Source organism: Cygnus atratus, chromosome Z, assembly GCF_013377495.2.
Source record: "Cygnus atratus isolate AKBS03 ecotype Queensland, Australia chromosome Z, CAtr_DNAZoo_HiC_assembly, whole genome shotgun sequence".
Lineage (NCBI taxonomy): Eukaryota > Metazoa > Chordata > Aves > Anseriformes > Anatidae > Cygnus > Cygnus atratus.
Window position 1 is genome coordinate 52,476,037 of NC_066396.1, and position 27,408 is coordinate 52,503,444.

Genomic DNA, 27,408 nt, shown 5'->3' on the forward strand with positions numbered 1-27,408 from the left:
TCTGGCCTGGCCATCAGGGATGGTGCAAGCAGAGAGTTTATGATTTCATGAATGCATTAGCAGCTGATGTTAACTGTTAGGCAATATCATGCCTTCCCCCCCAGTGCTTTTGCCCATAAGATTGTTTTCTTTCATGTCCCCAGGACTGTAACAGAGTGGAGAGGGAGATGGTGCCCGTTGTGAGCGGAGGTGGTGTAAGGTGCTGGTGGATCATCCATGGTGTGGTCTTCTGCACGAAGCACAGACCTTTCTGTCCAGAAAGGCGGAAAACAAGGAGGTCTGCTCTAAGGTCCAAACCTAGCTGCCAAACTGAAAAGAGCTGTTTGTGCTTAATTTCTAGGATCATGGAGGAGGGGGAAGCAGCCATGGGAGGATATGAAGATGTCCTTGGACAGAGGCACTCTGACGTCTCCACTGATCTGTACAGCTCGCAGTTTGAAAACATCCTAGACAATGCCTCTTTATACTATAGCGCGGAGTCACTGGAGACGCTATACTCGGAGCCCGATAGCTACTTCAGCTTCGAGATGCCACTCACTCCGATGATCCAGCAACGCATGAAGGAGGGCAGTCAGTTTTTAGAACGGACTTCAGCCTCGGGACAGACGGATGTCTTTCAGCTTCCCCCTGACGGGGAAGCAAAGAGCTGCTGTGAAGGGATCGCCAATGGTTTAAGGGATGTAAGCGAGACGCTCTTCAGAGGAGATGTCACAGAAGTTCCTCGTTTGGAAAGGTAAAAGTAGTGTATGATCTTTGTGTGTGTGTGCTTAATTATTCTGATGCCTGTGTACTTAAGCAGACTATCTCAGAGTGTAGTTATGACTCTGCACGCTGCGCGTTTTCTACACCAAATGATTTTCAGTGTAACAGAGTCAGGTGCGGAAGAGAAAAGAGCCATCCAAACCTGCTGTTTATTAGAAAGTACAAATTTACATGTTTTTTTGTAGGTGTCTCTGTGATAGTTGTATCAATAAAAGGCTGGCCTGTATTGTAGCATCTGTGGGACTTGTCCCTGGAGGAGTTAGCTACCTGCTATAAATAAACACTCTTCATCTCCAGTTACACCTGAATTCGCTTACAGAAATTTTAGGAAAAATAAAATCCTGTGCACATGGACAAGTTGTCCAAATGCGGCTTATGATCTGGTTGTTATAGATGTGTCTTTCGGCATGGCTTTTTCTCTCGTGAGACCAGCAGGAATTTTGCTGGTTTCTTCAGCTGGGACAAGGTTTTGCTCCCACTGCGTCCTAGCAGTTGCGCTAGTTAACTGATTTGTTTTACTAGTGCAGTAACAACTGACTGAAAGAGGAAGGAGTGTTGTGAAAATATTGAAGACCTCTGTTTAGGTAAAGGGAGAGGCAGAGAAAACTAGTAAGAGAAGAGTTATGGGAGAAATAAACACTGGGCTAAGTGGTCAGAAGATACTGTGTCTTTATATAAACTCGCTATATGAGCAAACTTCCCTCATAATGTGTCGATCAAAGGGAGATGGGGATATTGAAAGGCAGCAACACACAAAGTGGGGGAGATACTGCCAAAAGCAGTAATGTTTTTTTTATTACTCAGCAGTAATGAGGGGTGAGAGACCTCACAAATGACAAAGATGCCTCGGGTTGCCAACCTGCAGGGGCAGGCTGTTATCTCAGAGCCCTTAGACTGTTCCCTTAGATGGGACTAGTCTAGTCGAAGTTTTCCAGAGCATGAGTGGCAGGAGGTCTTTTATGTGTTTTAGTCCTTTTGTGCAAGCGTGAAAGAAGTCCTTTGAGCAGAGAGTTTGGCCAGCTTCATGGATTAAGGTACAGTTTGCCCTTAAAAGATCAGGCAGAACTTAGTAGTTTGTGTTTTTCATTAATTTCACAGGAAAAAGGGTGTTTAAATCTTGTGCAACTTTGAGCTGCTTGGTGCCAATTAATAAAAAGTGACTGCTAATCTGCTACGAGGAGTTCAGAGCCAGAAACTGAGGTCAGTCCTGATGCTTGGCAGCTCTTGCTTCTGCTAAAACCTGAGATTGCCGTAAGACTGGAGTAGTGGAAGACAAGCAGCACATACAAACCCTGATCTGATACCCCATAGTTGTAGCCTCAAGTGTCCCGCATAGTGAAAAGTACCATCAAGTAAGGTCCACATTGGCTTATTGAGGCAGAAGTTACAATGAAGACAAGGTGAGCTTAGGTAATGCTTGTGATCATGTTGGTTGCCTATTTAGTATGAATTTCATGCAGAATGAAGTTCGATTGAGTTTAAATTTGCAACCATAGTGAAATACCAAGAGAGGCCTTTAAAAATTCTTTCCAGTCCCTTCCCTTATTATAAAAAGAAGAAAGAAATGTTCAAAACAGTGGTTTTGTGACAAAGCCCTACTGTTGTAATCTGCAAGGTGCCCGTAAGAGCAAACCCTGAGAGCTCGCTCTCTTACGGCAGGTACGGATAAAGAGCGTAGCTGCAGCAGAACTGCCAGCCACAGATGTGCCCAAATGGATAATCCTCCAGACAATAACTCAATTAACCACACCCCCACGGCGATATTCTAGTATTATATCGCATTACACCAGGGCACAGATGGCTGGCAGATCACGTATGCTGTACTGTTGGGAGCCGGAGGAGAGCCATGGCATTGTTGTGTGCTGTTGAGGAGTGCAGCGTGTGTGCTGGGGGTCGCATGGGATTTATTTATGGGGGGATTGAGGCGGACTGTCACCGTGATGCTTCTTCGTTTGAACCAGAAATACCTGCCTGAACTGCAGGTACTATTCCTAAGAGGAATAACAGTACATGATCGTGTTGCCTGAAGCAACCCTGAACTGCTTTTCTCACCCGCGTGTCCACACGCGTGACACTTGTGAGGTATCCTTCACTCCTGCTACGGGACAGCCTTTCCCACTGCATTGCAAAACCGTACCGGTGTCGGGGATGTTACAACCTCAGCGGAGAGCCTGCCTCTTGCTGCCTGAGCATCGTATGCTTTCCTTGAAGCTCCTGTCCTGCAGCGCAGCCCCGAGCCACCGGAGGGCTCCTCGGGCACAGGAGCAGCGGCAGCAGCCAGCCCTGCAGGGGAAGCAGAGGGATTGGCGAGGGAGGGTGCTTGCAAGGGGGACGGTGCAAAACTGCAGTCAGGCACGCTGATAAGCCTGCTCCCCACCTTTTTTTTTTTTTCTTCCTGAAGTCAGCTTCCAGCTGAAAGCAAACAAAAACTGAAACCAAACACCGTGCAGCTCCCTGTGTGCTGGTATTTCAGTGATGTAAAAAGCGCGTGGGAAAGTGCGTAGGGGGGAGTACACATCCCGGGACCAGCGCTAATTTATGGGGGAACAGACTGTGAAATACTGACAGCTCTTCTTGGTTCTGCACAGGAGGAGAGGGTGGATGTGAAAGCAAGAGAGTTAATGGCTTACACCTGGAAATTGCATGCAGTGTGTCTATCGCAGAAGGAGAAGCAGGCATGGTGAGGTTGTCTTGGGAGCAGATAGTCAGCACCACAGGCCTTTTGGGTCTCTGTGGAAGGATCCTGAGCATTAATGGCACACGGACCCTAGATGGCGTGAGGTTTTAAAGCACAGCACACGCATAACCAAGTCTTCTAATGAGTAAGCGGGAGGGTAACATCCTTTTCAGCTCTTAGGAAATCGCTGGCTCTGGGAGGGGTCAGCTCTGGTATGTGAAGGCCAGTCACATGCCTTCAGAACTAGAAAAAAAAAAAAAGGGAAAAAAATGATTAAAGGCTCGCGGGCTGCAAGTTCCTATGGGCTTCTTCGTGTCCGGATACTTCGTCCCTGCTGTCCTATCAGCTGCCAGCCATGGTTAAATGCAGTAAGTCCCAACGCAAGCTGTGTGATGCTGACCATGCCTCCTCTGACAGGGACCTGTGGTGCTTCCTTGGGGCTGGTGGGATGCCAGCAGGCCTGCAGGTTTTTCGTGCAGGTCCTCGCAGAAGGACAGGTTGGCTTGCTTTGGAAAAGCAGTCCTTTCCCAGCAGAGCTTATTTGCCTTTTGCGTCTGGCTCAGAGGAAGGGAAAAGGGGAAGCTTGAGGTAGTTGTGTGTGGTGTTTGTGTTCTTTCAGGAACAACTTCAGCTCTTGTCATTATTTTGGGTTTAACTTCCTTTGTAGTTATGTATTACTCACCTCTGGCGAAAAACAAATTTTTGCTGCTGAGGTGGGCTTAAGTTTCCCCAGATGGGGGTGGGAGAACTGGGAGGAGGGGGAGTGTGCCTGAGTTTTTGGACCTGACTGATAGCCTCTCCGTGTATTAGAGCACCATGGGGGTCCTCATAGGGCATGCCGAGCCAGAAGGTGTCAATAATGAAGCTTTGCAGTGGCGATAACAATATTGTGTTTGGGCTGCATTTAGTCCTGTTACCTCCAAACTATCCACACAGAGGCGTGCAAGTCCCTGCAGGCACCTGTATGGCAGGATACGGCACTCCTCCTGTCTCAGTTTGGTGTGTCATGTTGAGAAGGAGAGGGGCTCAGGCTCAGCATCTGGGTTTTAGTCTTACTCAGAGAGGCAGGAAAGAAGAGTATTTGCAAGGTGCTACTGAGCTCGAATTTGCACGGTCCGAAGTAGGTGTAATCATTCACGCTAAATCACAGTGGGAAGAAGGTATTTCCAAAGCAGTAAGATAAAACTCACTTTCTCCTCAGGTATCTTTGCTATATACACAGTGAGCAACAGAACATCTGTGTGTCTAAAAGCATGGAGTTCTCTCTGTGATGATAATCTTTCTTTCTACTTTCTAACTTTAAACAGAGAATTTGTTTTAGTCACTTTCCTGCATTCTTTGTAGCAGACTTTGCATTCCCTCTTCCCTTCTATGTTCTGATCGTATCAGAACAAGAAAGGAGAAAAAAATCCAACTTCTGTCATTTGTCTTCCTGAGTTGTCTTGGAAGGTGTGGTCTCTGTTGGTAGGACATAGCCCAAGATTTTTGCAAATGCAGAGAGAAAAGAAAAAAAATCTGTATTGCAACTCCTAATCCTCAAAAATGCTAACTATTTGCCACCTGCCATCATCTTCAAAGAACTGCTGTTGCTCAGCAAATTTTGCAAGTCCTCTTATGTGTTTTTTTCTTTTTTTTTTTTTTTTTTTTTCCTAGCAGTGCAAACTCGAATTTAGTCACATACGTGTTCTTCTGTGGTTCAAGGGGTGGTGGTGGGGAACAAACTCCTTAAAGCAATCTGGTAGTTCTCAGAATAAATGCACATGAATGTAGGCAGTACTTCCCAGCGATTGTCAGATAACTCTGAGTGTTTGGGCCTCTCAAATTCTTGTAGTAGTTTCCAGCTGTTTTCCTTCGTCTGCATGTAGGTCATTTCCAGTACTTTCTTTACTTGTACCCTGCGTATTCCTTTTTGGAGACAGTAAACTTTGTCGATAGATAAAAATCAGTTTTGATTCTACTCTCCTGGTTGATTCTCCTAATTTTCCTCCCGTTTTATCAGTATTCTGTATGCCAGTTAGACTGCTGGCTGTCAGTTCACTTTTTGGTGTGTTTTGTTTTTTTTTGTGTGTGTGTGTGTGTTGTTTGTTTTTTTCCGTGTTAGCTTACATTTGATTTTCAATATAAATGTGAGACTCATTACTTGCGTATTTAATGTGTAACCTTTATTCATTAACTTTATTAGTCTCTCTAGCAGCAGCCTGGTAGGACACTTTTCCTGTTTGAAGACTCCCCTTGTGACTTGGCTGATATTTTTTTTTTTCACTTAGCATGAAATCTGCCCAAGGTCTGCATGTTCCTAAGTGGCTGCTTTTTGTCCTTCGTAAACGCCTCGCTTCAGAATGAACTCAGGGACCCCGGGGAGCTGGGGCTCTCAGGAGGTGTTGCCATCCATCATCCTCTGCTTTGGAAGTATGGAGAAGCACGTGGTGAACGGTGTTCAGATGAATGCTGGACGCTTGAATGTTCACCACAGCCCATTGCTGGGTTTGGTTTCTTCCATCTCCTCATCTGAGTGTGCCTTTAAGCAGTGTAGTTGGGAGCAGTTGCAACTTCCTCTCAAGCTGGTGTCTTTTTTGGCTGCCTGGTTCTGCATGTTTTGGCGAGCTGGCCTTGCTGTGATGGATGGGTCAGTCACGCTTCATGCTGCTCCTGCTGCTGGCAGCGTGTGACAGAAGAGGAGCTCTCTGTAGTTGTCTTTTTCTGCCAACTCTCCCCTGAAAATACCCATTTAGAAAAATGGGATCTACTTCTCAAATCACTACAATGACAGCAACAGCAGCTGCAGTTTCAGCAATTAGGAAATAAGCTCATCGTTTTTGTAAAGAAGGAGTGATGCAACAGTGTGGTGAATGGGACTGTACTCTGGAAGGGCTTAGAGTGAGAGAGGGGAGCAGAAATCACCCTTGAACCTGTCTGACGGTGGGTTGAGGCTGTTGTGTTCTCAGGTGCCTCTTCAAAGGGGCAGAAACTGTATCTCACCCCATTTTTTTTCCTTCAAAATGCAAAAAAAATGTCCAGAATAACGAAATGTATTCTGAGGAGTATTGCTGGTTGTTGTCACAGAAGATTGAATGCATCAAATGTGTCTGCAGCCAGAGAGCAAGCAAGCACGTGCTGGAGTGCATTTGCCTGCATGTGGGCTACTGCATCTGCCGTTGGTAAATGCAGAAGCGTGGATATGGCATGTTAGATCCAGGTAAAGACAAAGTCCAGGCGTAATCTGCATTTCTGTAGCTCTTCCAAATCTGGTGGCAGCATTTTGGCAGATGAGGATTTGTGTCACAGCTCAGTAACTTCAAAAATGTTGAGCCATTCTGATCGGCGTCATATTCCCCGCAGGAGGGTGGCATCGGTGTCCAGGCTCTGAAAGCACAGTATGAGTTTGCCTTTGCTCTGGCTAACATGGTGCTTGCGGTACAAGTTTAGTAAAAGTTTGTAAAACTGCTACTAGCTGCTAAATAAACTGTTGTTTTAGGGAAAAAAAGGGCTGCTGACTCATCACCTCTTCAGTTCCCAGCCTCCTCCAGAAATAAAACAAACAAAACAAAAATCCAAGAGCCGACGGAGGCAGAAAAGAAAAACGCGTGGCAGCCGATAAGTTCACGGCACAAAGCGCTCAGTATAAAGCTGTCGGCGGCTCAGCCTCTCAGCTGGCGTGCGTTGGCATGTCTCCATTAAAGCCGAAGCCATGTAGGTCAGGAAGCCTCCATTCACCGAAACCTCTGCCAGCCCCGAGCCGGTGCCGAGGCGCAGCCTGTTGTCTCATCCATTAGCCACGTCTGGCTGCCGGTCAGGCCCCCTCCGAATTACCGCGGGTCGCCTCTCTTCCTCTGGGTTTCTGCCGGGAGAGAGGGAGGCGGCGAGGAGGCATGCAGGGCTTCGGAGGCGATGCAGCAGCGCCGGTGAAGAGCGGGGCACGTAGCGTGCGGGCACCTCGTTAGCACAGCTGGGTGAGCTGTGGGATGGTTTTTTTTTTTGTTATTCCCCCCCACACACACTTTAATTGCTGAAGTCTGTTGTTGTTTTTTTTTTAATTATTATCATTAGCTGTTCTTTTTGAAGAAGGGCAGCCCGTTTCACTGCACGGTCGCAACGCAAAGCTGCTGTGGAGTGATGCTGCCCGCACCTAAGTGCTCCGTCGGCAGCTTGCAGGGGAAGGCACAGCGCCCGAATTTTTACAAGTCTATTTTCCTCCCGGCCAGGGGACCGGCCAGGCCAGCTGCCCTGTTAACAAACATGCTCCTGGCACCCACCTCCAAGCAGTCAGCCCGAACACACGGGGCTCACGTGCAGCTCCGTGAAGCGGGTCTGGTGGAGGGAGGCTGCTGGAGGCAACCGGGCAGAGCAGCGGGGAGAACCTCGCTGGCTTCCCTGGCGTCCTCCTGTGCCGGGGGAACCTGCAGGAGCAGCACGGAGAGATGTCATGCTGGTGCTGAGCTTTTTCGGGTGGAGGCAGCCAGTATTTAGTGCATCGGGTCTGGTGTTCCTCGTGTGTGCTGTCAGGTGGGCTGGATCCCCTGGATGAGCGTGGGGCTGTCCTGATGTGCCTGTCAGGAGGGGGTTTAACCCAGCCTAGGTGTGAATGCAGCTGACAGAAATGCTTCTGGTGGAGGGAGCTGTTAGAGCGCACGCCGCCCTCTGCGGAGTGGGACAGGTTTTCGCTTTCCATGCAGAGGGGCATTAACGTGGTGGCAGCCTCTGTACCATCTGCAGCCCCTGCCACAGCAATGTAAGGAGCCTGAGGTTGAAAGAGAATCAAACCTAAAGTATTTTTAGCAAAACATTTGTATTTCAGGTGGCAACGAGCCAGCAAGTCTGTGTAATAAAGGACATGCTGTCTCTCGGAAGGATTGTAATCCTGTCCCCGTGTGTGGTGGGACTTTGTGTCCTAGTGCTGCGGTCCTGTAAAGATAGAGTTTGGACTTGCTGCAGTGTAAGCCTACCAGAAATGGCATTTCCTGAGCATATTAGCTGTTAGCTCCCTATTTATGATCGGCAGGAATTTTTTCAATCAAAGAAAAAGGCAGATGATTACAGGGAGCAAGAGGTTATTTTTAAGCAGCAGCGTTCGTTTCGGTTCCTGGAAATGGCTTTGCATACGCGTTTATTGATAACCAATAACAGGTTACAGGGTTTGTTTGCTTGTTTATTTGTTCTTTGCTCCTCTCCTCGTAGTGTGAGACAGCTTAGGTGCTCTTTAACGGATCCTCAGCGGGTGCTCTGGGTTGTGGAAGCCGTCCTCCCTTCATGTGAACTCACGGATGCTGTGCTGGTGAGACACCCACTGAACTCGGCTGCAGCACAGTGCAGCTGTGTCAGTCCTCAAAGAGTGATCTACTTCAAACGTGTCTTTGAAGAGAATCCGTACGTAGGACTTCAAAGCTGTTTAAACCATTCGGAATAGAATTGCATAGCGAGTCATCTGCCAGGAAAAGGCTTTATTTATTTATATATTTATTACACCCCCCCCTCCCCTCCTGTGGTTGAATTTTGGAAAAGCCCTGGAACTGGAGGTAACTGGCACGGTGAATTGTTGCTTGACATAATTTTGTGCTTGCTGCTGGCCCTGAAGAACCTGGTTCAGAGTGTAGCAAAGCTGCAGCGAAGCAGCTCTCAGCCGGTCTGCGTGATCGGTCACTTGTAGCAGGAACTGACTCATCGTGTCCTTGTGCTGCCGGGATTTCTTTCCTTCTGGGGCTGGGGTACTCCTTTCAGAAACCCGCCTGTCCAGGCACTGCTTGTCAGCTCCTTTGAAACGCAACTCGGCTGGTGCCACAGATTGTTTCCGATCGGCTCTGAAACGTGGAAGCATATTTCTGGCTGAGCCTGAGCCTTGCCCTGGCAGTTTGCAGGGCAGGGGTTCCTCGCCTCAGGGTGGGATGTTTCACAGGGCAAAGCCAGCTCCCCCTGCAATCCGGGCTGGTGTCAGTGGCATCCCACTGCTCCTGTGTTTCTGACGTCCCCGCCGCGCTGCGACATGAGAGCCGCTGGTGGGGGGCTGTTTTGGAACCAAAAGAAGGAAAAGGCTTGGAGTGAAGGCATTTGAAACAGCAGGGACAGTGCTGTGTTGCAGTGTTATCAGACCTGGTTTGGTTCCCTAGCAGATGCCGTGCTCCTGCTGAAGGCAACATTTGTTCTGGCCCTGGTTTCAGTGAGCCAGAACTCTTCTCCACCCTTCCTTATTTTTAATAACTGCTGTGTTTTGCTCTGATGGACTTCGCTGGCAAATGCCTGACTTAGTCTGACTTAAAGAGTTCTTTCCTGACAGATTAGCTCAAAATGAAGAGCGTGCTGAGGTCTAATGCACCTGAAACTGCAGGTACTCATGCTAAAGTTTCCCTTTTGCAGTTTAATAGACTGGGAGGTCGAACCTCTGTGAGATACAACATGCTGTATCCTTGTCACTAGGTTAGTGGTCTTGCTCTGCTGTTGTCTGAAAGTTGCAGCCATTCACCGACCATCTCCAGCATCGCTGTGAATGGTTTGAGTTTTGCATACATCGAGGGGGGGGGGGAAACAAAAACACCCACCAACCAAAAAATCACCTTAATCTGGAAGACTTTTAAATAGAGCAAAGTGTACTAAGTGCTGAGCACGATACATTTGAGATACCTTGGCATTGGGAGTTAGGTTCCTGTAGACCTGGTCGATAATGGAATAAATAAAGAAAGCAGTATTAAATGTTTCAGGCCCTTCCTGGCTGTTAAGGTGTGTTATGGGAAAGCAGCTTTACAGGTGTTACAGTCTGCATGTGTTTTATCCATGAGCGTGGAGGGGTGGTTGCTGCTGTTGGAAGGTATTGAATTTACTGTAGCAGCTGTTTATTAAATTGCTGTAGTTTCTGCTGGATGTGGTGGCCCAGAGCATGTGCACGTTCAGCGGAGAACCTGAGGAGCTCATGCATGGTGAGACTGAAGAGACCTGTGTGTTTGTTTTTTTTGTTGTTTTTTTTTTTTGTGCTTCTCTTTTCTCTGTTTTCTGATAGCAGAGATTAATATGAGAGTCTCTGGGTGAAAAACAGTAGCGTTGCAGTGCAGGCAATTACCAGTGCTATTGTTACAGTCGCTTTTGGCCTTGAATCCAGGATTAGGCAGATATAATTTATTACATTTTCAGCCTACTTTTGTCAGTGAAGGTTTCTCATTTTTATGTGGTAAAGAGTAAAGCTGCATGAGAAATCTGCGTCCAGTCATGCTCTCCATCATAAAGCCCTCTTTTGGCTCCGTGTAGCTAGCAGTGCTGCTGTGGACTGATTATTCGCAGAAATTGCAGACTGCAGAAGACAGGCGGGTCTGCAGCCTTGGTCACTCCCAGCCTTTGGTTTGAGTCCATTACAGGCACTTTGCAGAAATAAGCAGGTATTAATGCCTGTGTTTGGCGGTGGGAACAGATAGAAAACGGTACGCCCACAGAGGTTGGAGGTAAGAAGAGATGTCAGCCCTTCCCCTATAAGACCTGCAGACCCCTGTCCAGGAGGGGACATTAAAAAGGCAGCTTGCAGTAGTCATGCTGTAATCAGAAGGTGTCTATATTTAATAAGCGTTCAGCGACACGGGCACTGTCTTCTTACCACATAAAAAGTTTGAGAATTGGAGTCTTGCTTTAGTTTAGCAGCCTGGCATTGTCCCTGAACACGAGGCTTATGTTACAAACAACCTGTATTATTGATTTGGCCACCTTTGTGCACTCATTAATTGAGTAACAAGTTAATTCATTGCCAGAATAACTGAAGGAAGCCTATGACCTAATAATGTGTACGGGGACTCCCCATGAGGATGAAGCCTACAATCAGGGAAGCTGGAAGTTAAGGTTTCTTACGCAGCTCTGTTGGCTAGTTTTAGCACTCTCTTCTTGCTGTGTGTTCCTTCTCCACATCCGAACGGCAGCCCTGAGAGGCAAAACAGAAGCCTAGGGCTCCTGCACTGTTTATTTCACTAAGAGGCAAATGCTGGCACTTCCTCTCTCTATAAACTCGTGGTGGTTTGTGGTAACGTTGACTCTTGCAGTGTGCTGGTTCTAGCAGAATGCAGATGTTCCTTGTCAGCGTTGGCCATCGTTCAGGGCTATAAATATCGCCTTTAATAAAGAGCAGTGGTGAAACGGGGCTGTGATTTATGAGCAAGGCTCCACAAGTTGGCATGGCTTTTGGAGCAGCATTTGCGTGTGGAAGGCAGGGTAGATGTGTTAGCTCACCTGGTTATCCTTTGCTCTTGTTAAATACCAGGGCTGGGTGTTTGAAGCCGGTCATGGCTGATGTGAATGGATGAGCTGTTGCTTTGGGCGTGTGTCAGAAGAGTTGGGAATCTGCTTTATTCACAAGTTCAGAGCAGACCAAATTCAGTGATTTTTATGATTTCTAAGAGAATCTAAGACTTTGGCTAGTGCTTTTGAAAAGTGCTGAGGAGGTGTTTCCCACAACAATGGTTATGAGGAGGAGCTTCTTTTGTTTGCTTTCTAGGGTGGCTGGTGGGCAGTGTTCTTAATGCTTTATATTCAGTAATCCCACGATAGATGAGAATGAAGCCTTTTTATTATAGCATCTTAATATTTACATTTACATGCAAACTAAAATCCCCATTACTTGTAAGAACAGGCAGATGTTTTCCCCAAATACTTTTTAAAAAAATTAAAAGTTATACCCAAAGTGCAGATGTTTGATACTTTCATTAGGTGTTTTCTGTAAGTTTTCTACCTGTAGGATCACAGCACACCTCCTCCTAAATGTGAGAAGGTAGGGCGCAGGTGATGATACGTGTTAAAGAAGGTGTGCAGAATAACAAAGATCTTTGGTTTTAGCTCACATTACATGAAAGTCTCAGCTTGAAAAGGTTGATAAACATCTAACAGACATCTCAGTAAATCGGTAGATAATTGTTGGAGTGATCAGTTTTTCTGATAGTGGCTTGTCAAGCCTGAAGATTATGGTGGCATATGAAGCTCTGGTATGCTGAAGTGTTGTGTTTAAAGTCATCTTTAACTCATTCCACTCATATCTGCCCTGCATGTGACCTCTGCTGATCACTCATTATCCCTGTGTAAACTAAGACTTAGTGGAAAGAATTTCTGCATAGTACTTTTTTTTTAATAGAAATGCTGTCACACGCAGAACTGAGATTGTGTAAGGGTTTTCATGCAAGTGTCAGACAAGCTTTTTTCCAAACTTCTTTTTTTTTTTAAAAAAGATTTGTCCATGTGGAGGGAGGTGTACGCAGGGGTGCACTTTCTTATGCGGAAGGCTTTTGCTTCTTTGAAGGGAGAAGGAAAGCAAATACGGAGTTTAGCCAGAACTTTCCTACTGTAGTAGAAGTGGGAGGAATCTATAAATGCATGATTTATATAAAGTGCCCTGGGACTGCGATGCTGAACATCCTGACTTTGAGCAGCCGGTGAGGGAAATCATAGCTGGCACGAGGGAGCAGGAGGAAGGCAAGTGGTTCTTCAGGCTAGCGCAGTGGTTTGTGCCTCTCTCCGGTTCTCCCAAATCAGGTTCCTTGCCCCGAGTCCTGCTTTTCCTGGTGGTGCCACCCAGTGGGATGCCCGCTGCGTGTGGGCAGCATGGATGCTACTGAATTCTGCGGAGGTTATTTTAGATTTGGGGAGTAGCATTGTTTCCAGGACAACTGGGGAAGAATGAGGAAGGGACTTCTGCTGAGCCAGCGTGGATCTACCGATTGCCCTGGCTTGCTGGCTGCGTTTCCCTGCGTAAAGTGACTTACGGCTTGCATCTACAGGGGACCCTTTCAAGCTATTGTCAAACACATTGGGTACATGCTGCTGGCAAATGTTTGGGTTAAAAAATACTAGAACAAAAATTAAATGAGAAGTTGTTATTGTCAGGTGCGGTTGTAGGTTGACTGTAGCAAACAGCTGTCTGTGCAATGAGCACAGGTTTTGGACACAGCTTATTCAAAAGGTGAGTGCAGAGCACAGTGTGTTTCTGGGCTGGAAAACCCATATTTGGGTCTCTGTTTAATTCTCTTATTCTCTGATGACTGTTAAATAAATGTACCTGTTATACACAGCTCCTTCAATTAAGTGGAATTTGCTATATCACGTAATATTGCCTCTGTACCATTAATTGCCCTCTATCCTAAGAGGAATTAAGTCCTTCTCGAAGCTGTGATGTTGTCATTCTTATTTCTTCTTTCCACGTTCCTTACATCTCGTAGCAATGCTGGACTGCAGAATGTGGTGCTAGACTCCAGTGCTGCCATGGGGAGCAATGAACTAAAGGAGAAAGATGCCACTGGAGCCCTTGGCTATGATCTCAGCAATGGCAGCAGCAGCAATTTGGACGCAGCCAGGCGCCTGGCTAAACGCCTCTACCATCTGGACAGATTCAAGCGCTCCGACGTGGCAAAGCATTTGGGCAAAAAGTACGTGCTGATGTGGGGACTTGTGCTGTGTTGTTCATACTACTGGTTCAGGAGAGTTCAATCTGGAATGACTAACTTTTCTTTCTTTCTTTCTTCTTTTTTTTTTTTTTCTTTCTTTAAAGCAACGAATTCAGCAAGCTTGTGGCCGAAGAATACCTTAAGTTTTTTGATTTCACAGGCATGACGCTGGACTACTCGCTCAGGTACATGCCTCTTTGGAAACCCGATGCTCTTGTTTTAGTAGCAGGGCTGTTTGCTGTGTTGGCCTGATTGAAGTAGTGGGAGCTTAAGATCGTGAAGAGAGGGAAGTGGCGTGTTCTGGGATGGAGCATTTCTCTTCTGTTTAGCTTGGCGTGCTGCTGTACTTAGCTCTGTTGGAGTGGTGGCATTTCCTGGAGGGAGAGATCTTCGGGTGGACTTGCTTAGATGTGATCCTTGACACAGGGGAGAGGGGAGAAAAACGACAAGTCAGTAAATGGGGGGCTTGCAGTCTGCCAGGTGCAGCTGAAGAATGAAGGTGTTGCTCACGGTTGAGCCGCACAGTACTCACCATCTTTTTGGCTGATGCCTTTTGAAGCTTTCTCTGCCTGGCTGCACTGTGCAAGGCAGGGGCCAGGATTTCACGTGGCTTGGCAGCTCCCCTCGCTGCGTCCCTCTGAGGCACCTAAAAATGTGCAGAACAGCAAAAACTTCCACATGGAAAACGCCTTTGAGAGTTTGGTAGCTGCCAGCGTGGGTGTTTGAAAACCCATCCCTTCAATTTTTCTTTCTTTTTACAATGGAATTAGGTCTTAATGATGTTTGTTTTCAGTATTTTTTTAGGAGGCAAAATACTAAATTTGTGTAGCAGTGGCCTGTTGGCAGAGTTGCTGGACCATTAAATGCTGACAGAAAGGGAGGGGGATTTAATGCGAGTTTAAATCGTCTGGCTCAGGTTACTGTAAAGGGTTATTATTTTTCCTGATGATATGAAACCAGGAAGGCTGTGGGCTCTTGTCAGTCCCTTTGCAAATGCATTTCCAGGGGGTCAGCTGCAGAAAAACCGTGGCAGAGCCCTGCCCCTGTCCACAAGGAAGGACAATGAGCACTGCACACCAAAGGCAACAGGGAGACACCTGCTGAAGGGTTAAAGGAGTGCTGGGATGCTGGATGCTCCAGTGCCAGAGCACCAGCCCAGCGCAGGGTGGGGGATGCTGTCTCCTTGTTCCGGGTGTTAGGAGCCCTGAAGCACGATTCTAAATATACCCATCTTTTAAATTGTGAAATCCAACACCTAATTACTTCGCCTCACATTTCTAGGAGGCCTCTTCTCCCTGTAGATCTCCTGTTAATATTAATAGTCGTGACCTTCTCTAAAATATGCTCTGGTTGGTATGGGGCTTAGACACACAAGGGACTTGCAGAGACTTCGTGAGCACCCGCTTGCCAGCCAAACTGCGGAGGCTGCTGGCAGCACAGGCTGAGGACAAGGCATCGTCTTGAACCTCAGTGGGGACGGGGTGCGTTGCTCCCCATCTGCAGCGCTGAGAGGTATCTGCACCACTGCTGCTGGCTTGCTGGCGAGCTGTAGTTGTTAAACTACGGTGATGCCTCGGCATACCACAACCTGTGGCAGCAGCCCAGACCTGCGTTACCCCCAGACAGCGTGAGGCTGTTGTGCAGGGTGTATTGCAGTCCGTGGAGAGTCAGGGCACGAGGATAGGCATTCGTTGCCCCTCTCTGCTCCCAGGCCCTGGCTCTGTGCGTGGGCATGCTTCACTCGTGCATCTCTCTTGTTTATTTACTAAATACTGTTTGTCTGGCTCCCTCTCCAGGGGCAGTTGCAGGTGGGTCAGTGTGCTGACGACAAGGAGAGGCTGCAGGTCAGTGGTGACCAGCAGGAGCAGGGGCTGCTGCTGGAGGGAGCCTGAGCTGGAAGAGGAGGGAGGGCTGGCTGTCAGAATTTCCCACTAGGGCATGAAATAGGATGGGAAGAGAAACCCTGCAAAGACTCGGTTTAATCTACTTGTGAGTTAGGTTATTTGCAATACGGTACATGTGAAATGAAGTTATTACCAGGCAGATCACACTCTGTATGGGTGTGAGATCCCTGCAAGTACAGTCTGTCTCTGACCTTACATCAAAGAAGATTTAATAGTTATTCTTCCAGGCTAGATAGACTTGAATGTTCCAGCAGCATATTCCACGCCTCTCAGATCTGGTGTTTGTTTCAGTCTCATGGGATATTTAAAATTTGTCTATTAGGCACTCATTTTCTATGCCTTCTTGCTTTGGGACCCAGAAGGTCTGTGTTTTCAAGCTTTTCTTAGAAGCATCTTGACAAATGAGTGTAGGCTGATACCGCTGAGGTCATCTCTTGGCTCCAGGATGTGGGGATTTCAGGAAGTAGAGAAGCTCTTCGTGAGAGTTGGCTGCAAGGCTAGTTTTTCTAGCAGGAAGGATAGTGGGGTGGTTAAGAGGCAGTTGAAGGCATGTCCCTGCTCTTTGCACAGGCCCACTTGCTGCGTCCAGCGAGTATGCTTGCATGTGCACAGTTGGAAGAGAACACCTTGAATGTATGCTGTGCATAGACAACACCTGTTCCAGCTCCTTCCCTGAGGAAATGAAAAATACTGAAAATTAAGAATAGCTATTTCAAACAGAAAAACTGCTTATTAGCTCATATATTCTGTGGTTGAAACCAGTGGTAATTTAACTCTGTCTGGTTAATTTACTGTAATATTTGGGTTAACTGCCCATGGGATAATGGTTCATTTTCCTAGACAGGCTTCTTGGAACCAAATGTCTGGTGTGTGCTTATGTATTTCCTGTTAAGATTTGTGCTGTGCTGTACAGCTGTATATGCTCCCTCCACACACACCGTGTGAGAGGAAAAAGGGATTTATGATTTTAATTTCTCCTTTTTCTGCACTTCTTTTAGGAGTTTCTTTAAAGCCTTTTCACTTATTGGAGAAACTCAGGAACGAGAGAGAGTTTTAGTCCACTTTTCCAGCAGATATTATCAGTGTAACCCAAACACCATTTCTTCTCAAGGTAACTTTGCTTCTGATAATAAGGTCTTTGGTCTCCCTATTCCTTCATCCTCACCTTGTATGTATGGTGGCACGTTAGGTGGCGTGCTGTAATTGCTGTGCCACACTTCAGAGATTGCCTGTCACAAGCATGGAAACCCTTTGCATTGTCGACACACTTGTGTTAAGACAGTGAAAAATTGTGTTTATCCCCACACAGGCAAGGTCTTTAGGCCTCCTTAGTGTAAATCCTTGGTTTTAGCATCTCCAGATTTAAATGTCCTCAGTTGTGGTTTTTGGTCTCGCTGATTTCCAGTGTGTGTGGGTACCTGTACTCTAGCTGCATGTGTAGGGATGGGAATGGTCGCTATCTCATGTGGAAAAGACACTGTTCACTTCTCATACTCAGTTCAGTGCTTGCCTCTCCGCACGCACTGGCAACACACATGCCAGTTCTTGCCAGTTGTGGGGGTGAATTTTGGGTGCTGTATCCAGACCCTGGCATGGTTTCATCTTGACTGACTAACATCAGTCAGAGAGTACTGCCTCCTTGCCAATGTTTTCCATCATTTTGGAAACTGATGGGGGAAACAAACAAGCGCACAGATCAAACCCAAGAAAGTTGGCATTCAAGAAGAGGACGAACTGTCCGCTGGCATAGCTGCTGCATCCAGTCATCCGTGCCAGCAGAGGAATGTGACCCTGTGATTCTAGTGCCGGCTGATCACACGCTGGGAAAGCTGAGAAAGGGAGGAGGAGAAGAAAGAAAATACGCACGGGCTAAGACGTGCCTTTGGTCTGTAGTGTAAGTAAGGAGGAGCTGCTGCATTTGGAGGAACCGCCACACTTCTTGCCCCTTGCTTTGTAATTAACCTGTTAGAGTGCGGTGGCGTTTGCCTTCTCTGTGTCTGTTCAGCTTTACTGGCTGACCTGTCAGGGAAGGGAATAGGTAGCAATAAGATGTTGTCTGCTCCCACACCATCTCTGTCCCCTTCCTGATGTCTTTCTTGTTTTAAGACACCACAGGCAGTCAAGTAGAATAGGTGTGTGTCATTTTTAGATTAAAACAATGATTTCCATGTTGATCTGGCTGCCTTACTTGAACTCCAGGTTGCAGTAGGGACATTTCCACTTAAGAGCATGAGTAAGCATTTGAATTAAAAGTGAGTCCTGTAGACTTTGCTTAGGATTTTGCATAATTTTGATGCTGGATTCCCACTGTCAGTAGTCAAGTGGTGCGCTGCAGAAATGTGGTGTTTGTTCCTTTTGGTGGAAATCTAGGGTTGCATTTGCTTTTCTGTCTTTCCCATTTCCCTTTTTAGTTCTCCGATTGTATTTGGGATCGAGAGGGCAGGTTGCTCTAGAGAAATGTATAGACCTGAACTAGAGCACCGCTGTCCCAGATTCAAGCTGCTTCAGACTTGACGCTGTCACTGATTATAATAGTGCTTCTTTTATTCCATGCTCTGCTAGAGTTCTGCCACATTGCTTGGGTGCCAGGCCACGTACAAACATTGTAAGAAAACATGGTATTTACCTTGGAGCATGTCTTTTTGTAATGACTTTATTTTTCACAGATTTAAGCCTGTTATAGTCATGCTGACTTTTAAGATACATGTATCCCCATCCCCCATTTCTCCTCTTTTACAGCACATGGGGATCAGTGCATGGTTGTAATCCTGTACCTGGCTACAAAGGTTTTTACTTGCATCTCACTGCAGCGTGTCCATGTCTTATAAATGATTCTGTATCTTTATGACACCTCTGTGAGAGAAGGGAAGACATCATCAGGTGTTTACAAACAGGAGAATGGAGAAAATATTTTTCTTAGTGCACTTTTTAAGTTTGAAAACTGGATGAAGGCATTTAGAAACTGAATTGTCCAAGGTGATAAATAGCACCATGGGCATCATCACCTGTGTTTGGATTGTGCTCAGCTGCTACACTTAGGGTTTTAAAAGGGGTGCCTGGAAAATAAACAGTATTAAAGTGATAGCCATTTTTGCAAATACTGGTCTGCACTGACCTTCCCAGGTCTACCACAGTGACTTTAGGGATGGAGTAAGCAATGCAGCCCTTTTCTTCTGGCTCCATGTTGAGGGCCTCTACTACAGGACTGTTTAGGCATTGATGGATTGTTCACTAGCCAACATGAAGCATAGGCTGTCTAAAGAGCTGAGGAGAATTCTTCAAAATTTAGTCTAATTGAGCCCTGAATGAGGAGGGGGCCAGAGCGGGACAAAACCAGCATACTATCGTGTTGTATGTGCACTGTATGCGAGAATGTGTGTATTTTATTCTTCCCTTTCTGTCCTAAAACAAATAAAAAAAAAAAGTGGGAGCTGATTCAAGCTGTACTGGTATTAGCAGGCAAAGGGTGGCAGCATGGTTTCCTGTCTAGTTTGCATCATCCGTGCGTGCTGCAAGATAGTTTTGACAGTCATTAAAAGATGAAAGAAAGGCTGTTCTGTCTTGGCAGCTGTGGAATGACCTCACTGTTCATTTACTTAATTATGTGTATTTCTTGATAAACAGATTCTCATTAAGAGAACAGACTCGGTTAGGCTACAAGGCTTCATTTCAGCTGCTCTTAAAGGTACAGACTTGGGTTTGCATGTGACTTGTTTTATGTCTTTCTGCAGATGGAGTTCACTGTCTCACATGTGCCATGATGCTGCTGAACACTGACCTGCATGGACACGTGAGTTTTTACAGCTTCGTGTAGATTGTTCTTGCCAACACTGTGCTTGGAGGGGGTGGTCTTCTGATGACAGAGTGCCCCTGCTGATGGCCTGATCCTGGAGCACCATGAGCATTTCCTTTGCAGGCAGGAGACCGTGAGGAGGTCACACTCCAGGAATTGCTGTTGTCCTGGGCAGGGCTGTCCAGTGTGCCCAGGAGCAGGCATGTTTAGGCCTGGCATTGCGCGTGGTTTTGCCATTATGTGCGAAGATGCTCCTTGTCCTCAGGCCCCTTTCTTTCTGGTGGGCTTCTCATCCTTTCCCTAGTGATAGCAGGTGACCCTGGCCAGGGAACTGTAGCTGGGATTGGCTTCTCCTTTCCATTACATAGAAACGTTCAGGAAGGCAGAGGAAAGAAGAGAGGTGAGGAGAAACTGGGAAAGTCGCAAGGGAAAGGTGGTACTTGCAGGTATCCCGCTGCAGGGAGAAGATCTGGTGGGACCAGAGTTCTGCTCAGCCAGGTAATGATGGGTGTGCCCAGAGGACAGAGAGCAGAGGAGGGGAGTGGGTGTCCTGAGCAGGAGCCCGGCATTCCCCTAGTACACGCCTCTCTCCTGTGGCTGCCTGGGGGAAATAATTTTCCAGTTCGAGTCCTCTTAGTCACATTGGTGCAGCAGGGTGCCAGCAGCCCTAGGACATGTATTTGAGCACCTGCGGTGCAATAGGCTGCCATGCACGGTATTCCTGAGGCTTTCTGTGTCCATGCACAGCAGGGACGGTGGGCCAGGCAGCAAGGGATGGAGGCTTACCCCTGGGGGCAGGCACAGCCCCAAGAGCCCCAGCTGCAGCACCATGGCTCTGTCTCCAGGGGTTGCTCAGCCCCTGCGGGTGCACAGCTCTGCAGTGGTTGCAGGTAATGAAGCCAAGGCTTCTGCCTGCTTCCCCAGGGGTTTTGACGCCCACCTCACATTAATTGAAGATCTTTGTCTGAAAATTGTAGGAGCAGGAGGGGGAAGGGAGTTGTAAAGACTTTTTTTTTTCTCTGTGGGCTGGGCCTTCCCCGACTGAGGAGTGTGTCAGTTGTACAGGAGGGTGAGCGGAGGTAGGGGAGTGTGCCCTGGTGTGCTCTCAGCCTGCTCCTCTTCCCTTGAGCACACGTGAGGCTGTGTGTGGCGGGCAGGCGCTTGTGCAGGTATCCTGTTCTCTGCAGAGCCGTGAGCACACCTGCTCTCCAGCCTGCCTAACCTCGCTGTCTGGGGAGGGAGACCAAATGATTTTAGGTACTGGAGTAAGGGATATGGCTCTGGCCCTTCGTTACTGCTGTTGATTTGCAGCTGAAGTTAGAATGACTGGTGCACTGTGTAACTTTGGAGGATTATCCTGCTGGCAGCCATTACTCATGTGTTGCTACCTGTGTGGAGCTGTAATGTTTGCCAGGCTCCTGCACGTGTGTCACTGCTCTCTGGGATTTCCTGTAATTTTGGTTTTCTTCTTACTGCTTTGCCTTTTTCCACATAGGTGGTAAGTTGGGCATTTCTGACTTGGAATGCAGCCCCTTGCACAAATGTACTAATTGCCTGTTTCCTAACAAAGATACAATGCTCCAACCCATCCTTTAGCATGATTCTGCTAGAGCAGGAAACAAATGAGTCATAGGGCTTGTCTACACTGAACTCTGTTGCTGACAAGCTAATGATAAGTGTGGATGCTTTTATTTCACGGTAAGCTCACGTGCATGTAGGGCTGTAGGGCAACTGCTGTGCCTTCAGTCCATGCTTTCCCTTAACTCTTGTAGACAAACTCTTACTTATCCCTTTATTTGCCCCTGCCCTGCCGCATTTCGTTTTCTTTGTAACTAAATCATTTTTGCTAGCTGTGTCTTGAAGATGCATGCTTACTTCTCTGCAGTCAGGTTATTTCTTGGACTGTGATGCCATGCTAGAGAGGTAACTCTGTTCAAGGTATCTCTAGACTGCAAGGCACATCTTCTGCAACCTGTGTGGTGATGTTAGCTTTGGTCCTGGAGCAAAACAGCCATTCCTCTGCAATGCTAATTATCTCAGTAAGTGAAATGAGCCAAGCTGCTGTTGGGTTTGGTCAACACGTGGAAACTGCAAACTGCTGTGTGGAGGAAACAAACAGAAGCAGGCTGAAGTCTATCACGGGGAAGAAGGAAAGCATTTGCAAGTCTATGAGAACAGCTCCAGAATGCCCTCAAACTGCACTTGCAACTGCTGTTCCACAAGCTTAGCAACCAGAGGAGCCAGGGCGGCAGCCTGACTGTGTTGTTAGGAGCCTTCCTGGTGTAGGAAGTGGTGTACCGTCTGCCCCTCCACCTCCTTTCTTGTGGGGGAGTGTTCCTGTCTGTCTGCTTTTTGCTGGTCTGTGTGGCCAAGGGCTGTGGGATCTTCCTTTGTGGCTAGAAGAGGCTGATGGTTAGGGTTTGGTGGTTTTCTGTCTTTCCCTGATCTTTTGTTACAGAAGGGGAGCAGGAGAAGTGCAGCCCAAGCCATCATGTAGCTGTAACATTGAATAACCTATATTATTGACTCTCCCTTTCTTGGGACTTCCCTTCTGTCTGTATGCAAAGCTCTTCCACTGTAGGTTGCGAATAGTTTATGTTTTACTGGCAAGGCAGGGAGGAGGGCTTAAAGCTAAAAGGCTGCTTCCCCAGGAGGATAGTAAGCAGTCCATTTTGCATGCAGAAACAAGGCAGGTACCTTGTAACGCCCTCATTAGTCAGAGGAAGCAAGTGCTGTGCGGCTTGTGGGGACACTGTGCTGCAGGTGGAGGTTCGCAGTGTGGTAAGCCTGCGCACCGTGGCTAGTCTGACCCAACAGAGGAGTTTACAGCCCAGTGTCATCCTGCAGCCACAGCATACCCTGACCATGGGATAGTCTTACCAGACCTTTTCCTGTCTGGCATCCCTAAAGATAACTGTGGCCATCAGAAAGCCCTGTTTTCCCTTTGCTTTTGTCATGTTTTATGGCTACTTCCAGGCTGCTTCCCTTTCCTCAGTTCTCTCTGGGCTCCTTTTTTCACCAGTTCAGTGTCACCATTGCTGCCCACCTGCCACAAGGCTTCCTGCATGTGAGGCTTGGGGTTTCTAACACCCAGGGCACCAGGGTGACCTAACACAGACACCTTCTCTGAGCCTTCACTGGGATCTGAGAACAATTTAAAGGCAGCATCAAACCTCGAAATATGGAATGGTTTGGGTCCTACATGAATATAGCTATCCCACTTCTGACTGTGGCTCTGTTGGGCAACTTTGAGACAGTGAATTACACAGGAAGAGAGGAAAGAGAATCCTCTGGAAATGTGGAGGCAGAATCAGAATCTGTGAATCAGAAGATGGTGGCTCCTGAGCGTCCTGCTCTTGCAAGGGAGTTGCTACTGGAGGGAAGGATTGGAAGGAATAAGAAAAAGGTCTGGAAAGGGTCTCCATTGGTTGTTTCCCTGTGCCCCACAGGAGGATCAAGTAAAGATTTTTCTCTCAGAGGCTGGTAGAGCCTTTGGAGACATGGGGGTGGAAGGCACCATGCACATACCAGTGAGCTTCAGCACCACCCTCTTCGTTATCCTCCATTATTCAGCTTTTTTTTTTTTCAGATGAGTATGTGGGGTCCAAGTACACTTTGCCTTTTCCAACTGCGTTCATGCAGGGATGCTTGCCTGTGAGTGATCTTGGGAATGTCTTCTTAGTATTGCTTGCCTTGGGCTTGAATGAAAGCAGGGAGATGGAATTCATCTGTAACATTGCTTATTTATGTAATTTTCAAAAGCAGCATGAATGTGATGCTTTGTTTCTCTGTCATCCTTTCCAGAACATTGGGAAAAAGATGACCTGCCAAGAGTTCATTGCTAACCTCCAGGGGATGAACGATGGTAAAGACTTCCCAAAAGGGCTGTTGAAGGTAAGAAAATGAACTGCAGAACATGTATTTCAGTTTCAGTGAGAGATGGTTCAAGCCTTGCTTGCATTTTCTGAACCTTAATTGTAAAGCAGGACAGGCTGTGGGCACATTTCTCCTCCCAGAGCATATACAATACGTGCAGTGTTCATTCTGTTTGCCCTCTGCCTTCGCTTGAATGTGACTGAGACCGTATGCATCATGAACTGGCAGGACTAAACTTCAGTGGAACCATCTCCAGAGCCATATGTTCTGTAAGGTCGGGTGGTCAGGCAGTCCCAGGTTTCTGTCTCCTGATTAAATCAGAGAGAAGGCAGCCTGTTGGTTCTGACTATTGAATACGTGAGGACTAATCCTGAACTGCATATCTGGAGGGCATGTGTTTTTTCATCAAAGGTGCTTTGGGGTTTTCACATTAGAGCAGATGTAATTTCAGATTACAATGTGCTGTCTGGTACAGACTGCTTTGCTTCAGGTTTTGTTCATTAAGTTTATGGCAGGAGTTAAATCTGAAGAACTGTGAAAGAGGCTGAGCAGGACAAATCTTGTTTCATTGTCAATAATAATGAGACTGTTTCATTTCTCTTTTGTGTGATTGTTGGCATGAAACAGCAGTCTGTTTGAATGAGGAGAGGAGTGCATATACTAGAGTTCATAATTTTTTTGGTAATGGAAATAGAAATGAGAGCTTGCTGCATCTAAGATCTGACCCAAAGCCTACTGAAGTAAATCAAAAGAGTTCCTCCTGTTCTGTGTTGTGTTTTTTTTTTTTTTTTTCAGGACTATTGTGAAATGCAGATGCACCTGCACAATTACAAGTGGCAGACTTTGTTTTCTGCTATTGGCAGTTTCTTCAGTTTCTCCAGCTTTTTCAGGAGCTTTTTGTTGGTCCCTCCTACCTCAGTTTATTAGTTAGGAATGTAAACTCAAACCCCTTGATTTTAGATTTAATGTATTTATTTTTAAAATGTGGGTGCAGCGTGCTTGTCTATCAGCAGCATCACTTAATTTTTTTTTTTCCAAGGAAGTTCATTTCTCAGTCTGCCGTAGAGAGAGGTGTTGAGATTAATTTGCAGGCTAATTGCAGCCCTTATTGAATAAATAGGTCTCCAGGCTGTGTTTAAATAACCTTCTGAGTGTACTGAGGAGAGATTTCCACTGGTGCTCACCTGCTGTTTATTTTCATGCCGACAGAAGTACACAGTCGGGGCTGAATCTTGGTGTTTATTGCTGACCTTCAGTCTAATGCTAAGACTGTCTGGCTCTTCGCCAGCCCACTGAAAGCAAGGGACTGGGGCTCTGGATGTTCTGGAAGCAGTGGGATGGAAGAAACCTGGTGCCAGTGTTCTGCTTCGTTTGAGGCGTTCTGCCCTTTTCCACATGCTGCCCTAATGCTCTGGGGACAGAGGTGGCAACCAACACTGGTCTTTCATATGGCTTGTCTGAAGATTTGCAGACGTTCTGCTACTCATTGTTTTAATTTATCAGTGGAGGGAAGTCGAGTGAGTGGCAGTAAATGTGCGTTTCAATAGCTACATTACTGTGTCCGCAGCAGCCAGCCTGACACTAGATATGTGATTACCAAGATTTAGCAGAAATTAAATTTGCATTACTGTCAATAAATTAAATTCACGGAGCCCTGCTTCAGCGCAGTGCTGAAGTGTGTTTGGCTCGCTGGTGCATTAGCAGGAGAGCTAATGTGAGGCTGCAGGCTGACTCCCCACAGCCCTTCCGAAGTCGTTTGGGAGAGGAAGGACCATTTCCACAGGGTGGCAGTGTGTCCCTGCGGGAGCGAGATGCTCAGCACCCACTGGCGAGTGGCGCAGATGTGGTTGGGAAGGAGTTGTGCTTTTCTACCTCTTCGGTCTTTCTGTGTTTCCCTTGTAGCACTGAGGTGGGCATTGCATCACTGAATGAAACTGTGCATAGCCAAGCCCCAGTGCAAACCTGAGCAGTGTTGGAGCTGAAAGAAAAGGGGGGAAATCTTAAACAAGCACTTCACGCAGGACTTGGGAAGCTCTCTGTAACACTTGCCATGGGCTCAGTACAGAGTCAGAGGTGCAAATCATGCTTGAGATGTACAAAACAGTAAACACACAGGCAGAAATCAAATGTCTTCAGTCACTCCTATTACCCTTAGTTCCACTGAGCGCGCAGTGCAGCCCAGAGTGTTTGTTTTGTTTGGGTAGGAAAATAGACTTTCAGTGGGCAGACATGAACGTGTGAGGAGAGACAGTTGCCTATTCTGTCTAATCAGCCTCTGAAAACTTTGGATGTGAGATCTGATTGCTCCCCCATCTCCCACTCCCATGAAGGAACCAGACCTTTGTTGTATTATTATTTTTTTTCCCCAGCAATAAGGGCACTTTGGTAAACACCATAAGGCCTTGTAGTTCAGGCCTTGATTCTGTGTGTCATTGATAGTGCTTAGGGAACAGGGATTTTATTCTGGCTAGAAGGGAAATGAGAAATGCTAATGCAACATCACTTGCTCTGTGTCTTTTTGTCTGTTCTTTAGTAGTGAAAAGAGTTTCACTTTGTACATTCATCTATACAATGGTTTATCTCTTTTTTATTTTGTCTTCCTCCCTCCTCCTGTTAGATCTGAGGTTGCTTTTAAAGTTGGGACCCACAATGGCAAATATGCCAAGCTGATTAACAGCGTGGTTCTCCCCATGGGATCTGCTTGCAGTATTCATATATGCAGTTCTTTGCCAGGCAGACAGATATATGCACCTTCCCTTTTATTCCATCTTAGCTCTGGTTTGACCGTCTGTCACACATCCCATTAATCTGCCATCAGCTGCTAGTAAAGACCAGAAGTGGAGACAGTGGCTTGATTTCCATTATGTACTGTCAGTGCATACAGGCCTGAGAATGGTAGTTTATATTTACTCCAGGGTTCCCATATGCCTTCAGACTGGAACAACTCCTTGTAAATGAGAACCAGCATCCCAAGCTGTGAATCTCTTCAGTGTAAATCAGTAGTATCTCTGTGGGGCTGACTGGTGTATAAGGTGATTGAGGCCTGTTAAACCCAGACAGATTAACGTTATTGAGAGTGAAGTTTTTCAAAGGCAAGAAAACTTTGTGGAACTCCTGCCCTTTGACTCTGAACTGTCACACTCCAAGCGTACAAACAGTTTTCTATTGTATCAAGCTGTGCAAGGTGAATCCTGAATTACTAGCGATGTTTTCCTTTCAGCTTTGGTCTGTTGCAAAGATCCCTTCATTGTGATGAGTTGAAGCCTTGGAAGGAGTGCCAAGGCTTGTGAGCTTTAATCTGGTGTAGCCGTACCATCTCCACTGATGATAGTCTGTTACATAGCCATTGTCTTCTTCAATGTTGGGCTTCACGAGATTGGCTTGAAAAGAATCATATTTTGTCCGTGATCTCTTGCTTCTTTTCATGCAGGCAGTGTGGTTCTCCTAAATGCTGGGCTGGTAAAATGGTGGCCACTGTGTCGTTCTCTTGTCACCTTCTGGTAAGGTGTATGAGATTCAGTTCCCGCAAGGAGACAGTGACAAGGCCTTTCTTACACAAGGAGGGAAGATGTCAGCCCAATCCCACAGAGTGTGCCAGGAGTCACCCCTGAAGAGATGGATCTCCACGTACGTTAGGCAGTACACAGATTGTGCAATGCTATCCATGGTAGGAAGGATACTTTGTTGTTAGGCCATGTGCTAAGATTCCACCTGCCCACGTTGTCTTGCATATGTCTAAATGTGCTTGGCTTCTGCAGCATCTAAGGTACCTTAAATAAGGATGGAGAATCATGGGTGTTGTGGCACAAGCGCATGTGTTGTGCTGGAAGAAGCCACAATGAGCTTAATTTCTTTGCCTCTGCACCACCTCCTAACAGCTGCTGGCTGACTGGTGGCTGCATTGCCCCCAGCACGAGCACTGCACGTGGGCCTTGGCCAGCCACATGCCTACTGGTGGAAGGTGGTGGCTCTTACCCAGAGTGGTGTCAGGCAGCCTCACCA

At 46.9% G+C, this 27,408-nt stretch overlaps 1 protein-coding gene across 8 annotated transcripts in view; it reads left to right on the plus strand.

Moving 5' to 3' along the window:
* The window catches only part of LOC118260091 (PH and SEC7 domain-containing protein 3), a 109,491-nt gene that overhangs the window by 27,519 nt on the left and 54,564 nt on the right, over window positions 1–27,408 (plus strand). For 6 of the 8 annotated variants that reach the window (XM_035570088.1, XM_035570085.1, XM_035570084.1 and 3 more), the window contains 6 exons: window positions 341–733; window positions 13,609–13,815; window positions 13,938–14,018; window positions 16,736–16,848; window positions 19,469–19,527; window positions 23,335–23,424. In XM_035570088.1, the coding sequence (XP_035425981.1) occupies window positions 341–733; window positions 13,609–13,815; window positions 13,938–14,018; window positions 16,736–16,848; window positions 19,469–19,527; window positions 23,335–23,424 (943 nt within the window). Of the gene's footprint in view, window positions 1–340; window positions 734–3,572; window positions 3,808–12,632; window positions 13,353–13,608; window positions 13,816–13,937; window positions 14,019–16,735; window positions 16,849–19,468; window positions 19,528–23,334; window positions 23,425–27,408 lie in introns of those variants that run through there. The other 2 variants (XM_035570091.2, XM_035570090.2) reach the window with 2 other exon arrangements.